The sequence below is a fragment of the Neoarius graeffei genome, chromosome 23 (genome assembly GCF_027579695.1).
Source record: "Neoarius graeffei isolate fNeoGra1 chromosome 23, fNeoGra1.pri, whole genome shotgun sequence".
Lineage (NCBI taxonomy): Eukaryota > Metazoa > Chordata > Actinopteri > Siluriformes > Ariidae > Neoarius > Neoarius graeffei.
In genome coordinates, this window is record NC_083591.1 from 21,655,370 (window position 1) to 21,675,280 (window position 19,911).

The 19,911-nt window shown below is 44.4% G+C and overlaps 1 protein-coding gene across 2 annotated transcripts in view; it reads left to right on the forward strand.

Moving 5' to 3' along the window:
• The window catches only part of adhfe1 (alcohol dehydrogenase iron containing 1), a 203,121-nt gene that overhangs the window by 26,356 nt on the left and 156,854 nt on the right, over positions 1 to 19,911 (forward strand). Inside the window, exons 2-4 of one of the 2 annotated variants that reach the window (XM_060905933.1) lie at positions 3,055 to 3,107; positions 3,231 to 3,268; positions 4,952 to 5,005. The exons of the other annotated variant lie outside the window; for it this stretch is intronic. Coding sequence (XP_060761916.1) covers positions 3,055 to 3,107; positions 3,231 to 3,268; positions 4,952 to 5,005 — 145 coding nt within the window. The remainder of the gene's footprint in view (positions 1 to 3,054; positions 3,108 to 3,230; positions 3,269 to 4,951; positions 5,006 to 19,911) is intronic. 2 annotated transcript variants of the gene reach the window in all.

The following is a 19,911-nucleotide window of genomic DNA, read 5'->3' on the forward strand; positions in this document are numbered from 1 at the left end:
ATCATTGAATCGTTCTCATTGAATCAGTCTCATTAATTAATACCATTAATTTTGGTGCTTAATAATAAATTACCAAACAGCTAAACTATGGTATATTCCAAATTATTATGATCACTTACTGTATTACATAACTCATATGCACCTTGGAATTCTTTGAGGTTGGGTACTTCAAAAATATCGGAACAACATATAAACACACAGTTTCAATAATAATTGAATTTATTATAACAAAGATAAAAATGAATAATGTCCGCAGATATATACATATAAGCAAGCATAAACGGTGTTTGTGTGTGTGTGTGAGAGAGGCCTTAACAAAGAGTTAGCATGGATTGCTAGCTAAGGTGTGTTTCTGTCCATGTGGTGGAAACAAAAGAATTAGCTCTGGTAGCTAACTCCACATGTGTGTGTCCACGTGGTGTAGGCCTTGTGGCCTACACAATAGGTTAGCCTAGCTTGCTAACGAGACAAAAGAATTAGCTGTGTGTGGGGGTGGGATTTGAGGAGAACAAAGGATTAGCCGGTAGCTAACCCACGTGGCGGAGACAAAGGAATTAGCTCTGTGTTGCTAATTAAGATGCGTGTGTGAGAGGCCTGTGGCTTACGACAATAGGATTAGCTCTGATTGCTAATTCACTAGCTTATGCATTCCTAAATCCACTGAAACTTTGATGAGGTCAAAATATGTGTAATAATGAAATTAAAGTGTTAGAAAGGAAAAGAGGAAAGCATGCAACAGCCTATCTATTAAACAACTGAGAGGACAAAATTAGAACAATCATCAATTCAACACGCTGCGTGTCTACAGTGTAAACAATTAAACCGTTCCTGAGTTTAAATTCACACTTCTTCATAAAACTAATTCCTAAGACTAGGTTTTGCCCAAATGCCAGTCTTACTTCAGTATCTCGTCTCTATGCGAGATTATGAGAAGATGTTCTGAGACTTTTGGAGTTTCACCATTGTGGAGCACATGAGTCACTTCTGTGGAAGGCAGAGGATCTCTTGGTCCGACGCGTGGTCGCTCGTGATGAAAAGAAATTCTCTGATCAGACAATGTGCACAGCTTTTTAATTAGAAGGATCTGGTCGCTTCTAACATTAATTAACTGCTTGGGCTGCAGTACGTACGTACGTACGTATAATGAATAACTGAAAACTGGTTGTATCTCAAGCTAAGTTTAAAATTGCGCGATCCTAGGATCTACCGTGGCCAAAGGTGAAAGAAAAGCGTGAAACTCTGATTCTTGAGGAAAAGAAAAGACGTCTTTATCTGGTTTGCTTGGTGGAGCAAATCTCTTTGTGCCTGCAGACCGCTGGTCCAGACGGAAAGAGGAAGTATGGCGGATTTCCGGGTCCCTTATGGAGTCGTGGAGGAAGTGACGTAGATGATCCCGCCCACGCGTGACGTAGGTCAACGCGGAAGTTGGCTGATGGGAAATGTAGTTTCTTAAAGGGACTGTGTGTACCTACAGGGTGTACCCTGCCTTTCGTCCGTAGTCAGCTGGGATAGGCTCCAGCTTGCCTGCGACCCTGTAGAACAGGATAAAGCAGCTAGAGATAATGAGATGAGCAATATATTTGTGATGCTCGTGAATGTGTAGCCTATAGCAGACCTGGGCATTTTACGGCCCATAGGCCGCAACCGGCCCTTTGGTTCATTCTGACCGGCCTGCGTAAGGTTAATTAGAAATTACAAAATAAACGTATTTTCTAATTTTACCTCATGCATGGACTGAATGTGCATTGCTTTTATTTTGAAGTTGTGTTCAACAAAAACGCAATGCGCGCGACATGAACATGACATGAAATCCCGCGATAACTACTTCCGTAATTTGTCCAGACCAACCACAAACTTGTACGTCATCCTTCAAACGGTCCAGCCGATCACATAGTGTGACGGCACCAGAGCCCGAGCCGATCTGTAGATCTGATTCCTACTTTTTGGTGAATAATCTCATTATTTTTATAAAATATTACATACACAAGTGTCGATATGCCAAATCCCCCCCCTTCATGGCCTGCTCTTAAGAATGAACTGTCCTTGTTACAAAAATCTCTGAAATATATAAACAATCCCCATGCAAATATACTGTACACATTCATAGCAGAAGTTAACCTTTCATAAACCCTTCGGGTTTTTTTTTGTTTTTTTTCCATTTTACACACACACATATATATATATATATATGTATGTGTGTATTTGATAAGTTTTCTTTTTAGATTATATTTTCAGAGGAGGTGTGATTTTATGTTGTAATATAAAATAATTCTGTTTATGTTTGAATTTAATAAAAAAAAAGATCTGATTCCTACACCGAATCGACTGATGATCATCTGTCAGCTGTGCTTCGCATCTCCACCTCAGACATTCAACCTGACTCTGATGCACTCGTTAAAGACCAACAGAGACTAGATTTCTCTCACTGAACAAATAAAAAACTGAAAAACACCAAATGAGGTGATTAGACTACAAATGTGGGCATCATTATTATAATATGATGTATCTTGCTTGATATTTGGAGTAGAAAGACAATATTGTGATGTCTTTATTGTGTTTTGGGGTGAATGTGACTGAAAAAAAACGGTACAAACGTTCAGATTTTGTTAACCATTGTTTTGGGAAATTTGATTGAATAAATGACATTTTTTGTAAGGCAACCTCGTTTTTTCCATACTCTTACCAGTCTTAGCAGCTTGTAAAAACAATGTTATTTATTGCTTTATATAAAGAAATACAATTAATATTATGCAGAATTTAGTTCAGCCTTTTGGTCCGGCCCGCCACAAAATTTTCTGTTTCTCATGTGGCCCCATGGAAAAAATAATTGCCCACCCCTGGCCTATAGGGATAAAATTGGCTCATGTCTTGGGTCATTCAGATTCTGTAAAGCTGCTTTAGGACAATGTCTATTGTTAAAAGCGCTATACAAACTTGACTTGGCCATTTCAAGACAGATACATATGACTTGTGGATAACTTTATTTAGAGGTCAGACTCCTTTACCTGCCAGTGGTTTCTGTTTGTTAAAATCCTATATGATGCTTTTTAACAGGTGCAGATGTCCTGCTCACTCTTCCATGCATTCAGTCCACATCTGTCAACCAGGTACATTTCACCTGTGAAAGACAATACACAAGTAAATATAATTTGTAATATTTTTGACAAGGCAGTTTAGGATTTAAAATCATAGTATTAGCTGAATTATCACTTTTTTGTGGCCATGTACAGGTCATGTCTGTGGGAGAAAAACTGACTATGCTTTTGAGGTTGGTATTCAGTCCTACTATTTTATAATGTTTACTACAATCCCAATTCCAAAAAAGTTGGGATAAAGCATAAATAACACAATGTGAAGATTTGCAAATCATGGAAACCCTATATTTCATTGAAAATAGTACAAAGACAACATATCAAATGTTGAAACTGAGACATTTTATTGTTTGAAAAATATATGCTCATTTTGAAGTTGATGTCAGCAACAGATTTCAGAAAAGTTGGGACGAGACGACAAAAGTTGTGTAATGCTAAAAAACTAATTTGGTTAATCGGTATCAGGTTATTAACATGATTGGGATGCTCTTTTTATACCCAGAGAGGCAGAGTCTCTCAGAAGTAAAGATGGGGAGGGGTTCACCACTGTGTGAAAGACTGCGTGGGCAAACAGTGCAACAATTTAAGAATAATGTTCCTCAATGTAAAATTGCAAAGAATTTGGGCATCACATCTATGGTACATAATATCATTAAAAGATTCAGAGAATCTGGAGAAATCTCTGTATGCAAGAGAAGACTGAAAACTGACCTTGGATGCCTGTGATCTATAGGCCCTCAGGTGACACTGCAGTCAAAGCAGACATGTGTCTGTAGTGGAAATCACTATGGGCTCAGGAACACTTCAGAAAACCATTGTGTGTGAAAACAGTTCATTACTGCATCCACAAATGCAAGTTAAACCATACAATATCCAGAAACACCGCCACCTTCTCTGGGTCTGAGCTCATTTATGATGGACTGAGGTGAAGTGGAAAATTGTCCCAAGGTCTGACGAATCAAAAGTAGAAATTCTTTTTAGAAGTCATGGACACCACGTCTTCCAGGCCAAAGAGGAGAGAGACCATCTGGCTTGTTATCAGTGCACAGTTCAAAAGCCTGCATCTGTGATGGTATGAGGGTGCATTAGTGCACATGACATGGGTAGCTTGTACATCTGGGAAGGCATCATTAATTCCCATATACACGGTTCAGAGCAATATGCTGCCATTCAGACAAAGGCATTTTCAGGGAAGGCCTTTCTTCTTTCAGCAAGACAATGCCAAACCATTTTCTGCACATAATAAAACTGCGTGGCTCCATAGTAAAAGAGTCTGGGTGCTAAACTGGCTTGCCAACAGTCCAGAGCTGTTTTGCATTTCAAACATTTGGTGCATTTTGAAGCGCAAAATACGACAAAGGAGACCCTAAACTGTCGAGCAACGGAAATTGTATATCAGGCAAGAATGGGACAACATTTCTCTTTCAAAACTACAGCAGCTGGTCTCCTCAGTTCCCAAACGTTGACAGTGTTTTTAGTAGAGGTGATGCAGCATGGTGGTAAACATGCCTCAAATTTTTTGAAACGTGTGGCTGACATCAAATTCAAAATGAGCATATATTTTTAAAAAAAAATTCTCAGTTTCTGCATTGAATATGTTGGCTTTGTATTATTTTCACTGAAATATATGGTTTCCATGATTTGCAAATTATCGCACTCTGTTTTTATTTACAGTTTACACAGCATCCCAACTTTTTTGGAATTGGGGTTGTATATCTTGGTGGTGTTCTACTCAACCAATTAACTGTAGCATAATAGCAAAGGGTTTGTAAAATGTTCACTTTTTTAGCCCTTTAATTATGCTTTGTGTTCTAAATGGCTTGTGGAGATCTGATGATTTCTTTACCTGTGCTTTTCAGATGGCATGCTCTAATATCAGATATGGAAAGGGTGTAACCAGAGAGATTGGCATGGTAATCCATCCATCCATCCATCCATCCATCCATCCATCCATCCATTATCCATAACCGCTTATCCTGTAGCAGTTTAATAAAAAAAAAAAAGGAAGCATGTGTTAAACTATTGGCATCCAATTATTGGCACCAAGAGAATGGATATAAAGAGATAGCATGTAATTTACCTCAAGTAATATACATGAAGGCTACACTTGCTGTACGATAAATTACAAACGGACAGTAACATTGCAAACTAATTAGTAGTATTAAAACACATTTCAATAAACTATGTCCAAGAAAACATTTATTTTATACATCTCCGTGTTGAACCTCAAAATATAATTTATGTATTTTATATTGATTTTTGCTCATTTCCATAAAGGGTGCTAATAATGCTACAGTTGTCTCTACCATGCTCACTTGCCTTACTCCTGTTTTTTATATTTTACAAAAGTAAAGATCTTTACCTGGCTGGAAACGAAATGATCACATGAACTAGTGCTGGCATGTATAAAGATTCTGAGAATTACTCAGAAAAATAGTCTTAGAAGGCTACTTAAGAACCCTGAAATTCTTAGTTAAACCTGAAGCAAAAATGTATTATAAAAGTTCTCTGAGTAACTCTTAAGAAGACGTTGGTGCACAGATATTTCAGTGCTTAATTCTAGTTTATGCTTATGAAAAAAAATAATGGAGGCACCAATGGTACAGTGGTTAGCACTGTAGATTCACAGCAAGAAGGTTCTGGGTTCAGACCTGTGTCCGACTGGGGCCTTTCTGCGTGGGGTTTACATGGTCCAGGTGCTCTGATTTTGCTCATACAGTGGTGCTTGAAAGTTTGTGAACCCTTTAGAATTTTCTATATTTCTGCATAAATATGACCTAAAACATCATCGGATTTTCACACAAGTCCTAAAAGTAGATAAAGAGAACCCAGTTATACAAATGAGATAAAAATATTATACTTGGTCATTTATTTATTGAGGAAAATGATCCAATATTACATATCTGTGAGTGGCAAAAGTATGTGAACCTTTGCGTTCAGTATCTGGTGTGACCCCCTTGTGCAGCAATAACTGCAACTAAACATTTGTGGTAACTGTTGATCAGTCCTGCACACCGGCTTGGAGGAATTTTAGCCCATTCCTCCATACAGAACAGCTTCAACTCTGGGATGTTGGTGGGTTTCCTCACACGAACCGCTCACTTCAGGTCCTTCCACAACATTTCGATTGGATTAAGGTCAGGACTTTGACTTGGTCATTCCAAAACATTAACTTTATTCTTCTTTAACCATTCTTTGGTAGAACGACTTGTATGCTTAGGGTTGCTGTCTTGCTGCATGACTCACCTTCTCTTGAGATTTAGTTCATGGACAGATGTCCTGATATTTTCCTTTAGAATTTGCTGGTATAATTCAGAATTCCTTGTTCCAACAATGATGGCAAACCATCCTGGCCCAGATGCAGCAAAACAGGCCCAAACCATGATACTACCACCACCATGTTTCACAGAAGGGATAAGGTTCTTATGTTGGAATGCAGTGCTTTCCTTTCTCCAAACATAACGCTTCTCATTGAAACCAAAAAGTTCTATTTTGATCTCATTTGTCCACAAAACATTTTCCAATAGCCTTCTGGCTTGTCCACATGATCTTTAGCAAACTGCAGATGAGCAGCAATGTTCTTTTTGGAGAGCAGTGGCTTTCTCCTTGCAACCCTGCCATGCACACCATTTTTGTTCAGTGTTCTCCTGATGGTGGACTCATGAACATTGGCTAATGTTAATGTGAGAGAGGTCTTCAGTTGCTTAAAAGTTACCTTGGGGTCCTTTGTGACCTCGCCGACTATTACACACCTTGCTCATGGAGTGATCTTTGTTGGTCGACCACTCCTGGGGAGGGTAACAATGGTCTTGAATATCCTCCATTTGTACACAATCTGTCTGACTGTGGATTGGTGTAGTCCAAACTCTTTAGAGATGGTTTTGTAACCTTTTCCAGCCTGATGAGCATCAACAACGCTTTTTCTGAGGTCCTCAGAAATCTCCTTTGTTCGTGTCATGATACACTTCCACAAACATGTGTTGTGAAGATCAGACTTTGATAGATCCCTGTTCTTTAAATAAAACAGGGTGCCCACTCACACCTGCTTGTCATCCCATTGAATGAAAACACCTGACTCTAATTTCACCTTCAAATTAACTGCTAATCCTAGAGGTTCACATACTTTTGCCACTCACAAATATGTAATATTGGATCATTTTCCTCAATAAATAAGTGTCCAAGTATAATATTTTTGTCCCATTTGTTTAACTGGGTTCTCTTTATCTACTTTTAGGACTTGTGTGAAAATATGATGATATTTTAGGTCATATTTATGCAGAAATATAGGAAATTCTAAAGGGTTCACAAACTTTCAAGCACCACTGTAGGTCTGATCATCTGTGTTTTCTCATTTTTTCAGTGTGAGATGAAGCTAAAAGGTGGATTCTTTATTTTATTATTATTTTTTTTTGGAAACCCAATATATTTTGTAATAATAAATATAAACTAGACTCCCTAACCCCCTTCCTCTCTTCCCCATATCTTATTCTTTTTATATTTGTATATGTAAATACTTAAATTATTTAAATTTATCTAGAAGTTTTCCTCTATTTCTTTTCTTTGTTTATCTGTAATGATGCTGCTGGAATCTTAATTTCCCTGAGGGAACCCTCACAAAGGGATCAATAAAGTTTTATCTAATCTAATTTCTGCAGAGAAAATGCAAAGTGTGCTGCTCGGATTGTAGCAGAGGCTCACCTTGAGAGAGAGAGAGAGAGAGAGAGAGAGATCATGTATGTGATGGGTGAGTTGGCCTGAGGTGCCATATGTAGTTTGGTGGATGTATGGTGAAGTGTTACGGAGCAGAACTCCATTCATTAGGGCCCGAGCACCGAGGCACCATAGCTGTAAATCCCTGTTGTTTTCAGCATGTTTTTTTCTCTCATTATTATTATTATTAGGGCCCGAGCACCTAGGTGCAAAGCCCTACTGTTTCTGTAACGATTATTTATTATTATTATTAGGGCCTGAGCTCCGGTGCTCAGGCCCTAATAATAATAATAACAATAATAATAATAATAATATCCACCAGAGGCCGCTACACCAGAGGTGCAAGGCCCTATTGTATCTGTAACGAAGCCTTTATTTGTCACATGCACACTTAAAGCATGGCAGAGCCATGGCTTCACTTTCGTTTATAAATGCCTTGAGACCTCAAGAATGGCACAAGAATAGTTTTAGGCACTAACAATAAATCTAAAAAAATAATTTTTACAATTAAAGTGATTTATATAGGTAGCGGTTTGAGTGAATGACCTTGACGTCCGTAACGTCACAACAGGAAGTCTATCGGTCTCATCACCATTTCCGCTATACTAAAACAAAGTTGACAACTCTGATCCTCCATTTTCAGCTAATTTATTGCCATGCCACGTAGATGTGTTTTTGGCAGCAACATAACAGAAGGTGGATTTATACTGCATTCATGGCCCAAGAATGTTCAAACTGCAAAGATTTGGATGCATTTTGCGAGAAATTCACGGACACATTGGGCGGCTATGAAGTGGTCTCTGCTCTGCACATTTTACTGAAGACTCGTATGAAATCTCTGATCTGTTGAGGAGCGGTGGCTATAAGCCTGTATTGAAAGAGGGTGCAGTACCAACAATTAAAGAAAAATAAAACAAGAAAAGGAAAGTATTTATTTTATTTTTTTAAAAGTGAGTTCAGTTGCACCAGTCCTCCTGGAGTGTGAGCCGAGGGTTGGTGCTAAAACCTGGGACGGAACAGGACAGGACATTTTGCTCGGGCAGTGACCTCCCCGTGGTTGTTGCTAAAACCGGTGACATCCCGTTCCGTCCCGGGTTTTAGTAATTGCCTGAGCCGAGCAGTAATGTCGGAATACACAGTATAGAGAGAATGAATGGACCAGCCGTCTTATTTCTAAACTGGATATTGCTGCCATCTCGCCCTTATGTGGAAGAAGCGAATGAACGGAGAACTGAATGAACAACTGAAAGTCAGATTGTTTTGAAACGATCGGCCTTCAAGTAGGCCTGTTGTGATATTCAATATACCGACTTATCGTACGGTAAATGAAAATGAACTCGGTAATTTTTTTTTTTATCTGTGATTTTGGCATTTATGCGCTGTACATCTACACAGGGAAGTCTCCAGAGTATTAGCTTGATCCATTGACTGAATAAAACGCCACGCTGTTTTCTGTCGTCTTACGCGGCTCTCTGTCAGAGGCAGGGCCTCCCAGCATGCAACAGTTATCCAGCCAGGGTATCCACTGAATGGGGGAAAAGACAACAACACGTTGCTTCGTTGTACAGACCATAGGTGTAGAATTGGGTATGGACGTGTCCCTACCAATATTTCTGATTGAAGAAGGGGAAAAAAAAATCATGCTCCGTGTGTGGTACATAAATGGTTACTGTAGGTTTCCACTGGGCGAAACCACACAAAATTCGCTCATGAATATCCGCTCTGGGGGCGTGGTCGCGAAAACAGCAAGCAAGTTTGGCTACCATGTCAATTAGCAAGTGCGGTTGCAGTGCAGTGACCGGTTGCTAGCTAGCAAACTGTCCTTGAGGAATGTAACGTTAGATTAGCTCGTAAAATTAATCAGTTAACAACAGTTCATATTCACTGTGTAAAAACAACAACATATGAATATGACTGTGTAGCGGTTCTTATGTATGGGCGGAGCACAGAAGACGGCAGGACAGAGCTCAGGTTAATAATCTGGTTTATTTGCACTTTTCAGTCGCAAACACTCTCTCACACACACATCAGCCGTCTGGTTCGGGAGAGAGCTCCTCTGCTCTCGCTCTCCCTCCTTAAGTAGGGCGTGGTCACTGGGAAGACACACAAACACAGGTTAATTGCTCTCAGGTGAAGTGATTCTGCCACTTACCTTCCCTGACTCCGCCCTCCTGTCACAGACCGGTGCTTGACCACGCCCCCGCTGCCACATACCCCCACCGCCCGACTCAGGCCGGGCAGCCGTCCGGCCTGCAGCCGACTCCCCCCCCCCCCCCCCCCTTGACGGGAGAGGAAGTCCGCCACGACCATCTGCGCCCCTGGCCTGTGGACCACCTTGAAATTAAAGGGTTGGAGTGCCAGATACCAACGGGTGATCCGCGCGTTGGCATCTTTCATGCGGTGGAGCCACTGGAGGGGCGCGTGGTCCGAACAGAGGGTGAAAGGGCGCCCCAGCAGGTAGTAACGGAGGGCGAGGACCGCCCACTTGATCGCCAGACACTCCTTTTCAATGGTGCTGTAGCGCCCCTCACGCACTGACAGCTTCCTACTGATGTAGAGGACGGGGCGGTCCTCCCCCTCCACCTCCTGGGACAAAACTGCCCCCAGCCCTCTGTCCGACGCATTGGTCTGCAACACAAAGGGGAGAGAAAAGTCAGGGGAGTGTAAAAGTGGCCCCCCACACAGTGCAGCCTTTACCTCTGAAAAAGCCCGCTGGCATTGCTCCGTCCACTGGACCGGATCTGGTGCCCCCTTTTTAGTGAGATCAGTCAGCGGGCTGGTGACGTCCGAATAATTAGGTATAAACCTACGGTAATAGCCAGCCAGCCCCAGGAACTGTCTCACCCCCCTTTTGGTCTTGGGCCTCGGGCAGGCCGCAATCGCTGCCATCTTATTAATTTGGGGACGCACCTGCCCGTTGCCCAAGTGGAAGCCCAGATACTGTACTTCCACCCGCCCAATCGCGCACACTTTGGGTTGGCCGTGAGCCCCGCTCGCCTCAGTGACCTAAGGATGGCCCTCAGATGTTCAAGGTGCCTCGGCCAGTCATTACTATAGATGATTATATCATCTAGATACGCGGCCGCATAAGTGGCGTGGGGGCGGAGGACTCGATCCATCAGCCGCTGAAACGTCGCGGGTGCCCCAAACAGCCCAAAAGGAAGTGTGACGAATTGGTGTAAACCAAACGGTGTGGAAAAGGCTGTTTTCTCTCGGGATAGTGGAGTCAAGGGGATCTGCCAATATCCCTTCGTCAAATCCAGTGTCGAATAAAAGCGAGCCGTGCCGAGTCGATCGAGCAACTCATCAATACGAGGCATTGGGTACGCATCAAATTTAGACACCGCGTTGACTTTTCTATAGTCCACACAGAACCGGACCAACCCGTCAGCCTTGGGTACCAAGACCACCGGGCTGCTCCAGTCACTGTGGGACTCCTCGACGATGCCCATTACGAGCATGGTCTGAAGTTCTTCCCGAACCACCTTTTTTTTGTGTTCGGGTAGCCTGTAAGGGCGGCTACGCTCTACCACCCCCGGGGGCGTCTCTATGTGGTGCTCTATGAGGTTAGTGCGACCGGGCAGGGGCGAGAACACATCCGAAAACTCGGTCTGCAACTGGGCGACCTCCGTGAGTTGGGTCGGGGAGAGGTGGTCTCCACAGGGGACCAGAGAGGTACGGGATGCCAATGCCCCTTTTTGAACCTCCGGCCCCAGCTCTGCCTTCTCCGGAACCACCGACGCCAACGCCACGGGGACCTCCTCATTCCAGAGTTTCAGCAGATTGAGGTGGTAAATCTGTAGCGCCCACCCCTGTCCGTTCGCCTCACCTCATAGTCGACATCCCCGACTCGCCGTGTGACCTCAAAGGGTCCTTGCCACTTGGCGATCAATTTGGAGCTCGAAGTGGGCAACAGTACGAGTACTTTATCTCCCTGTGTGAACTCCCTAAGGCACGTACCCTTGTTGTACAGGCGGGCTTGCCGTTCCTGGGCCTGCCGCAAATTCTCCTGGGTTAGGTGGGTGAACGTGTGAAGTTTTGTGTGCAGGTCCATAATGTATTGAATTTCGTTCTTGCTTTGTGAAGGTCCCTCCTCCCAATTTTCCCACAGCACGTCTAGGATGCCGCGTGCCTTACGCCCATATAATAATTTGAACGGGGAGAACCCCGTGGAGGCTTGGGGAACCTCTCGCACTGAGAACAACAAGGGCTCGAGCCACTTATCCCAATTACATGCGTCCTCGCTTACGAATTTTTTAATTATATTTTTGAGGGTGCGGTTGAACCGTTCTACTAAACCATCCGTTTGTGGGTGATACACACTGGTGCGGATCGGCTTAATCCCCAATAACCCATACAGTTCGCGCAGTGTTCGTGACATAAACGTAGTGCCTTGATCAGTCAGAATCTCTTTCGGGATTCCGACTCGGGAGATGACGCGGAAGAGTGCCTCTGCAATACTGCATGCTGAGATATTGCGCAGAGGCACTGCTTCCGGGTATCGCGTTGCATAGTGCACCAGAACTAATATAAAGCGGTACCCCCGTGCTGACCGATCTAATGGCCCGACGAGATCCATCCCAATTCTCTCAAACGGGGTCTCGATCAATGGAAGAAGGCGCAAAGGCGCTTTTGGAATGGCCGCTGGATTTACTAACTGGCATTCGCGGCATGCCGTACACCAGGTGGTGTACGGCATGCCGCGAATGCCAGTTAGTAAATCCAGCGGCCATTCCAAAAGCGCCTTTGCTCGTAGGTACTCGTAAGCGCCTTTGTTCGTAGGTACGAACATCGCCGTGAATCCCCGGCCAATAGAATCGGGCCATTATTCGGGCTAGTGTCTTATCCTGCCCTAAGTGTCCAGCCATGGGATTAAACTGAGCCGCTTGGAATACCAATTCCCGGCGGCTCTTCGGAATTAAAAGCTGCGTGACTCGCTCTTTAGTTTGAGTGTCCTGCGTCACTCAGTATAACCTATCCTTCATAATAGAGAAATAGGGGAAGGATGGGGTGACGTTCGGTGGGAGCGTTTGACCATCGATTACTCTCACTTGGTCAAACGCATGTCGCAGAGTCTCATCTCACGACTGCTCTAACGGGAAATCCGCGAGGGATTCCCCGAGAGAGAGAGGAGGAGCCTGGGGCTCCTCACTCTGACGTGGAGATGACGTAGACGGCTCTGTGACAGCTGCTTCCGCCAAAGCGACACACTCTGCTAAATGGCAGGACCCACTCTCTACTAGGCGCGTCAACAAACCCCGAAATCCCGGCCAATCAGTCCCCAAAATCAAAGAGTGGGTAAGGCGAGGATTAACTGCCGCCTTCACTATGAATTTTTCCCCTCGGAAAAAAATGTGGACTGACACCAAAGGGTAGCTGTGAACATCCCCGTGCACACAACACCTCGCCTTGAAAACCCACAGCCTTGTCTTGAACCAGGCTTTGGTGAATTGAGGTCTGATTACAACTAGAATCCACCAACGCCTGATATGTATCCCCTTGGATACTCACCGGTATGCGATACGCTCCGGCCCGATCAAGGGCGGCTTCTGGCACATCGGGGATCCGAACCACCGCGCCCACCTCCATTGCCGTGCACTGCTGTTGGAGGTGGCCCGGTTCCCCGCAGCGCCAGCACGCCGGCCCGGGCTTCCTCTCTGCACCGGTGTTCTGAGGCTCACTCACCTGAGGGGGGGAGAGACAGACACAGAAGGGGGTGGTGCCGGCCCCCGCCTCCGCGGTGGGGGAATGGGGCGAGGACGGGACACAGAAGGAGGGGGAGAACGAGAGAGAGAAGAGAAGAGGCTGTCTGCTGTCCTGCCGCCGGAACAGCTGCCAAATGGTCCTCCGCCAGCTCGATGGCCTGATCCAGCGACGCCGGGCGGTGGCACTGGACCCACTCCGCATTTCCTGTGGGCAAGCGCACGACGAACTGCTCCAGCACCACCTGATCGACGATCTCCTCGGCGTCGCGGTTGTTGGCCCTCAGCCACTGCCAGCAGGCGTCCCGGAGTTGCTGGCCAAACGCGAACGGGCGGCCGACTTCCTCCAAGCGCAGAGCGCGGAAGCGCTGGCGCTGTTGTTCGGGGGTGCGCCCCACACGCTGGAGGATGGCCCTGCGAAGGTCCGTGTAGGCCAGCCGGTGGTCGGCGGGGAGCTGTAGCGCGGCCAACTGCGCCTCCCCCATTAGCAGGGGGAGAAGGCGCGCCGTGCGCTGATCCATCGGCAACCCTGAGGTCTCCGCGACTTGCTCAAAGAGCATGATGAAAGCCTTGGGGTCATCCTGCGGGCCCATCTTGGTCAGGGGGAGGGGGGACGGGCCCGCGATGGAAGCGTTGATTATCCCCGCCGACACGAGGAGGTGCCAGAATGCCTGTCGGTCCTCTTGCTGGGCCAACACCAGGGCCTCAAAGCGCTGCTCCTGCTCCTTACGGAGCGTGACGAGTGCCTGGTGCTGGCTTTGCTGGGCCGTGGCGAGGGCATGGACCAGGTCGGCGAACGGGGAAGACTCCATGGGGCGGTTCGGCGTTCTGTGCTCCAGATCCCGGGTTTCGGCACCACTGTAGCGGTTCTTATGTATGGGCAGAGCACAGAAGACGGCAGGACAGAGCTCAGGTTAATAATCTGGTTTATTTGCACTTTTCAGTCGCAAACACTCTCTCACACACACACGCACACACATCAGCCGTCTGGTTCGGGAGAGAGCTCCTCTGCGCTCGCTCTCGCTCCTTAAGTAGGGCGTGGTCACTGGGAAGACACACAAACACAGGTTAATTGCTCTCAGGTGAAGTGATTCTGCCACTTACCTTCCCTGACTCCGCCCTCCTGTCACAGACCGGCGCTTGACCACGCCCCCGCTGCCACAGACTGTTTTCTAAGTTTGTGTGGCATGTAAATAATCTGACTTGATACTGCCAACTGGTGTTCATTAAGGTCACAAAGACATTATTAAATCATATCAAATTGTGCTAATGTTGGCTAATATTGCACCTAGTCTTGCTTGTGAAGTGCCTGCAAACTTAAGCAGCCCGCTAACCCTTAATTTGAAGTGCTTCAGTTAAGACCTGCAGAGTGCCCTGACCAAGTTCGTGTAACATGACACATGTAAACAACAACCCGATGGTGATGTGGACATTGCTCATGGCCCAGACACCTTTTAATCAAATACATTTTCACGTAATAAGCATAACAGCCGTCGCCTTCTTGATCAGAAATTTTTGGTTACTCCCGCCTCTCTTTTGAAAACGTCACATACCGAGTACATACATACACTGAACTGATTGGTTTTCAAGGGGGTTCATTTGAAAGCAGTAGGCTAAAAACTTCTCTGTAGAACCCTGTCACTATCTCCTCTCCCTCCCCTTTCTGCTCTGGGCTCAAGAAGACAACAAAAGGGCAATAATATAAAAACCAATCAGAATTCAGATACATTCTGTTGCCAAGTAAAATTGTAACCTTTCAACATGTCAAAGTTCTAGAGACCTCGTCCTGTTTTACCTTTTAATCAATCATGTCAGCTTACTCTAGCATTCTAAAACTAGTTAAAGATCACACAGAAGATAGCCTACTCCCCCTGCCAGCCTAATGTAACGCAGTGTTTAAGGCTCTGTATGTGTTTTACTTCCATTTATGAGGGGAAAAGAACATACTCCCTCCCAACAGTCAATGTGTTATTCTCTTGTAAAACACATTTGCAAATTGGTAGAATGAGTTAGACACCACATGCAAGATTTGCAATTAATCAAATTAATTGATTATTATTAATGAATTACTACAGGGGCAGCACGGTGGTGTAGTGGTTAGCGCTGTCGCCTCACAGCAAGAAGGTCCGGGTTCAAGCCCTGTGGCTGGCGAGGGCTTTTCTGTGTGGAGTTTGCATGTTCTCCCCATGTCCGCGTGGGTTTCCTCCGGGTGCTCCGGTTTCCCCCACAGTCCAAAGACATGCAGGTTAGGCTAACTGGTGACTCTAAATTGACCGTAGATGTGAGTGTGAATGGTTGTCTGTGTCAGCCCTGTGATGACCTGGCAACTTGTCCAAGTTGTACCCTGCCTTTCGCCCGTAGTCAGCTGGGATAGGCTCCAGCTTGCCTGCGACCCTGTAGAACAGGATAAAGCGGCTAATGAGATGAGACAACGGAGCAAAATATTGTGACCCTCTAATGTTGACCTGAAGTTGGTGCCACTGGGGGTTGGCACTGGGTTTATGTCCCTACCAATGTTAATACCAAACCTATGCCCTTGCCTACATGTTATCTTGCTCTAATTGTTGTTACTTTTATCCAAATGACAGCTGGCAATATGTTATTTTGCACTGTTTATCTGGGTACTAATCTTTGAGAACCTGTATTGGCAGAATGTTGCCTGTGAAGAAAAGAATGTCTTTATTACCCTGTGCCAAGTTAATATTTACTAAAGTGTAATTTTTAAAAGCCATAGATTGTATTTTATTTATTGTTTTTGTTGTGAGGTGCTTTTGTTTGTTGTTTTTTATTTCTTTCGGTTATTTATATTTTTTACGTTCCACTGTTGAATTGAATAAGTTGACTTAATTAAAAAGTTTACTGTTCTTTGAAAGGGTGTATTTGCATGATCATTATTGGCATAAAATTATTGGCATAAAATTGTCTTGAAAAGATGTCAACAATATCATTTATCGCAATAATTTCTGAGACAATACATCATCCAACAAAATTTATCATTGTGACAGGCCTACCTTCAAGAAGTGAGAACACAGATGGGTAAGCTCCAACTCTCATTTGGATTAAAAAAAAACAACAAAAACATGTTGTTTACCTGCATTTAGATTAATACATGTAACTTGTGAGGCGGCACAGTGGTGTAGTGGTTAGCGCTGTCGCCTCACAGCAAGAAGGTCCTGGGTTCGAGCCCCGGGGCTGGCAAGGGCCTTTCTGTGTGAAGTTTGCATGTTCTCCCCGTGTCTGCGTGGGTTTCTTCCGGGTGCTCCGGTTTCCCCCACAGTCCAAAGACATGCAGGTTAGGTTAACTGGTGACGCTAAATTGACCGTAGATGTGAGTGTGAATGGTTGTCTGTGTCTATGTGTCAGCCCTGTGATGACCTGGCGACTTGTCCAGGGTGTACCCCGCCTTTCGCCCGTAGTCAGCTGGGATAGGCTCCAGCTTGCCTGCGACCCTGTAGAAGGATAAAGCGGCTAGAGATAATGAGATGAGATGTAACTTGTATTGTGTGTTTAAGTTACCAGTATAAGATTATTTAATTTGCTTCAGAATGTGATTCTCAGTTCATCTGATTTATTTAATTAGCCTTTTACATTTTATCGGTGAAAATGCATGCATGTACATGTATGTTGCATAAGTTAACACCTATCCTGTTTTAATGAGAGTCAACCCACAATCAGTGAAGTCAAATGAGCCTTAGTTGAGCAAGTTGGTAACGGTATTTCTTATTTTCACCATAAATTTTTATTTATATGACTTTGGTCTATAGCTGTAAAAGGCCTTGGCCTTACAACCGGTTATCGCAGTGACGTCACACACTCGGGGCTGGCTAGCTCAGCGGGGCAGCTCAAATGCCAACTTTGCGGTCAATTTTAACTTTCAAAAATATAATTATTTTTTATTCCCATTTATGCAGCATACAAGAGTCAAGGATGGCGATACTATGCACTCAGAAATTTATTTAAAAATAAAGGTTCTACGTATCTGCTTTAAGCACACAGTGAAATTTATCCTCTGCATTCAACCCGTCTGAAGTAGTGTACACACACACACACACACACACACACACACACACACAGCCCAGAGCAGTGGGCAGCCATACTACAGTGCCCGGGGAGCAGTTGGAGGTTGGGTACCTTGCTCAAGGGCACTTCAGCCCAACGCTGTCCCATGTAAACCTAACCACGTGTCTTTGAACTGTGGGGGAAACCGGAGCACCCAGAGGAATCCCGTGCAAACACGGGGAGAACATGCAAACTCCACACAGAAAGGCCCCCATTGGCCACTGGGCTCAAACCCAGAACCTTCTTGCTGTGAGGCGACAGTATTAACCACTACAGCGCCAAGGTGCAGACCGATGGCCAGCACTGTAAGTGCAAAGCCCTATTGTTTTGGGCATATTGTTTCTTCTTCTACTTCTTTTTTTTTTCTCTGCATGAAAACTCATTTTTGAGGCACGTGTGATGCTCGAAAACTCACAAATTTTGGCACACTGATCAAATGTGCATAAAATGACAAAATTACATTAAGCAAGGGACTGGGTGTGGTCCCGAAGCTCTATAGTGCCCCTGAGAACAAGCTATGGTTGAGATGAAGTTGCTTGGATCGGTACGAGATTTGGTGTGATCGATACTTGTGTGATACAGGACAAAGTTCACTTGGTTGTATTTGACTCCGCCCAACAGGAAGTCAGCCATGTTGGATAGAATGTGAGATTTTGAAATTTTCCCGTGCTGTTTTGAGGGGCTTATGATGGCTAAAACTCATGAAATTTTGCACATACGTTTGTCCTATGATACAATTTGAGTTGATCTAGTAAATTACTCTAGGTGGCCTTCAATAACTCCATAGCGCCACCTAGTTCAAAAATACAAATTTGACACCCTGTACATATTCAAAAACTCATGAAATTTGGTACACTCGTCAGTCATGCCCATGAAACTCAGCCAAAGGGGCTTGACCCCAAGTGTGTCTGGGGACTCCAAACTGCCCCCATATGTCATTGAGACTCCTGTCCGGTATATAGTTTCACCTACCCATGTCAAATTTGGTAGGTATATCTAGTGCCTGGAGTTGAACAAAATTGCCTATACCCGTACATTGCATCAGCCATACTCAACAGGAAGTGAGATTTTTGGTTTTGTCACATTTTGACACGTGTTACGTTTTAACGAACTCCGCCTAGGCAATTTGTTCATCGTACATCAAACAGATCATCGTAGGCACAGACTAAAGTAGAATCAAAGGACTAGGAACAGGAACTAGGAATTCGGAAACCAGGAACTCAAAATGGCGCACGGCTCTGTAATATGCGCGTTGATTGCACCTTAATCTAGTGCCGGTGAGACTCATTAGTGGGCACGTACACATGAATCAGTTCACAGCACTTGCCGTCCAGAGTGCACATGAGACAGTACCCTATAGCAGGGGTTCTCAGCCTTTTCTACTTTAAGGCCCACCTATTCATTCTTGTAATAAGTTGGAGCCCATTAAAAAAGGTTCCCAATTATTTTGGCTCATCTATTCTATGAGAATCTAATAATCTATTGTAAAGTGTTTTAATGGGATGCAACATCACTCCCTGTTACAGATGTGAGCCCAGGAATTAAATTAATGCGCTAAATTTTTTTTTTCAATTGTAGGTATTGTATTTAAAACCATATGGATGTGCCAGAAGCCAACATAAAACCATACGTAGGGCATTCTCAATCAAAAGGGATTAATGATCCAGAAGTGGAGTCTGGTTGATTAACACAAGAACATATTGCAATGTTTGTGTACAACAAAATAAGCAACAAGGGCGTAGCTAGGATTTTTCAAAGGGGGGTCACACACTGACTGGCAGCCTGAGTACACTATGTAACAAAAAATAATTACCATTGCTAGTTTTAGGTAGCTTAGAAACTGGCTCTTCCATTATTGCTGTTTCTTCCACGTTTTCTTGATGTGTTCTAGAAACGACACACTAAAACTTGGCTTCGAAGCCACAAAATGCAACTTTGATGGAAAAAATATATATATAATAAATTGCTTACACCTCTTCACGTCGAAAGAAGGAGGAAAGTTTCGCTTGTTTTGACATGGCGAATTATTAACACAGGAAGAAATACTCGTAATTCGCAACTAAAAAGACTGCAGCTACACTGGCGGCTTGACCATGCTTTCTAGTGTGATCGTGTTGCACTTACACAGAACTGTTTCAGTTCTGCGCGCCTTGGCCTGTGCCTCACGAGCTCCGGCACATGCGCCGTTAACAAAGAACACCCGTCTTTAATCAATTAACTATGTTTGGGCTATTTAAGGACTGTGCCCATGCAAGGATGATGCAAAGTATTACACCGCGTCTAATGTGCCTTACTGAGCCTTGTTTCCTGTCCCTATTCTTGTTGACCTCCTGGTTTTTCCACTCCTG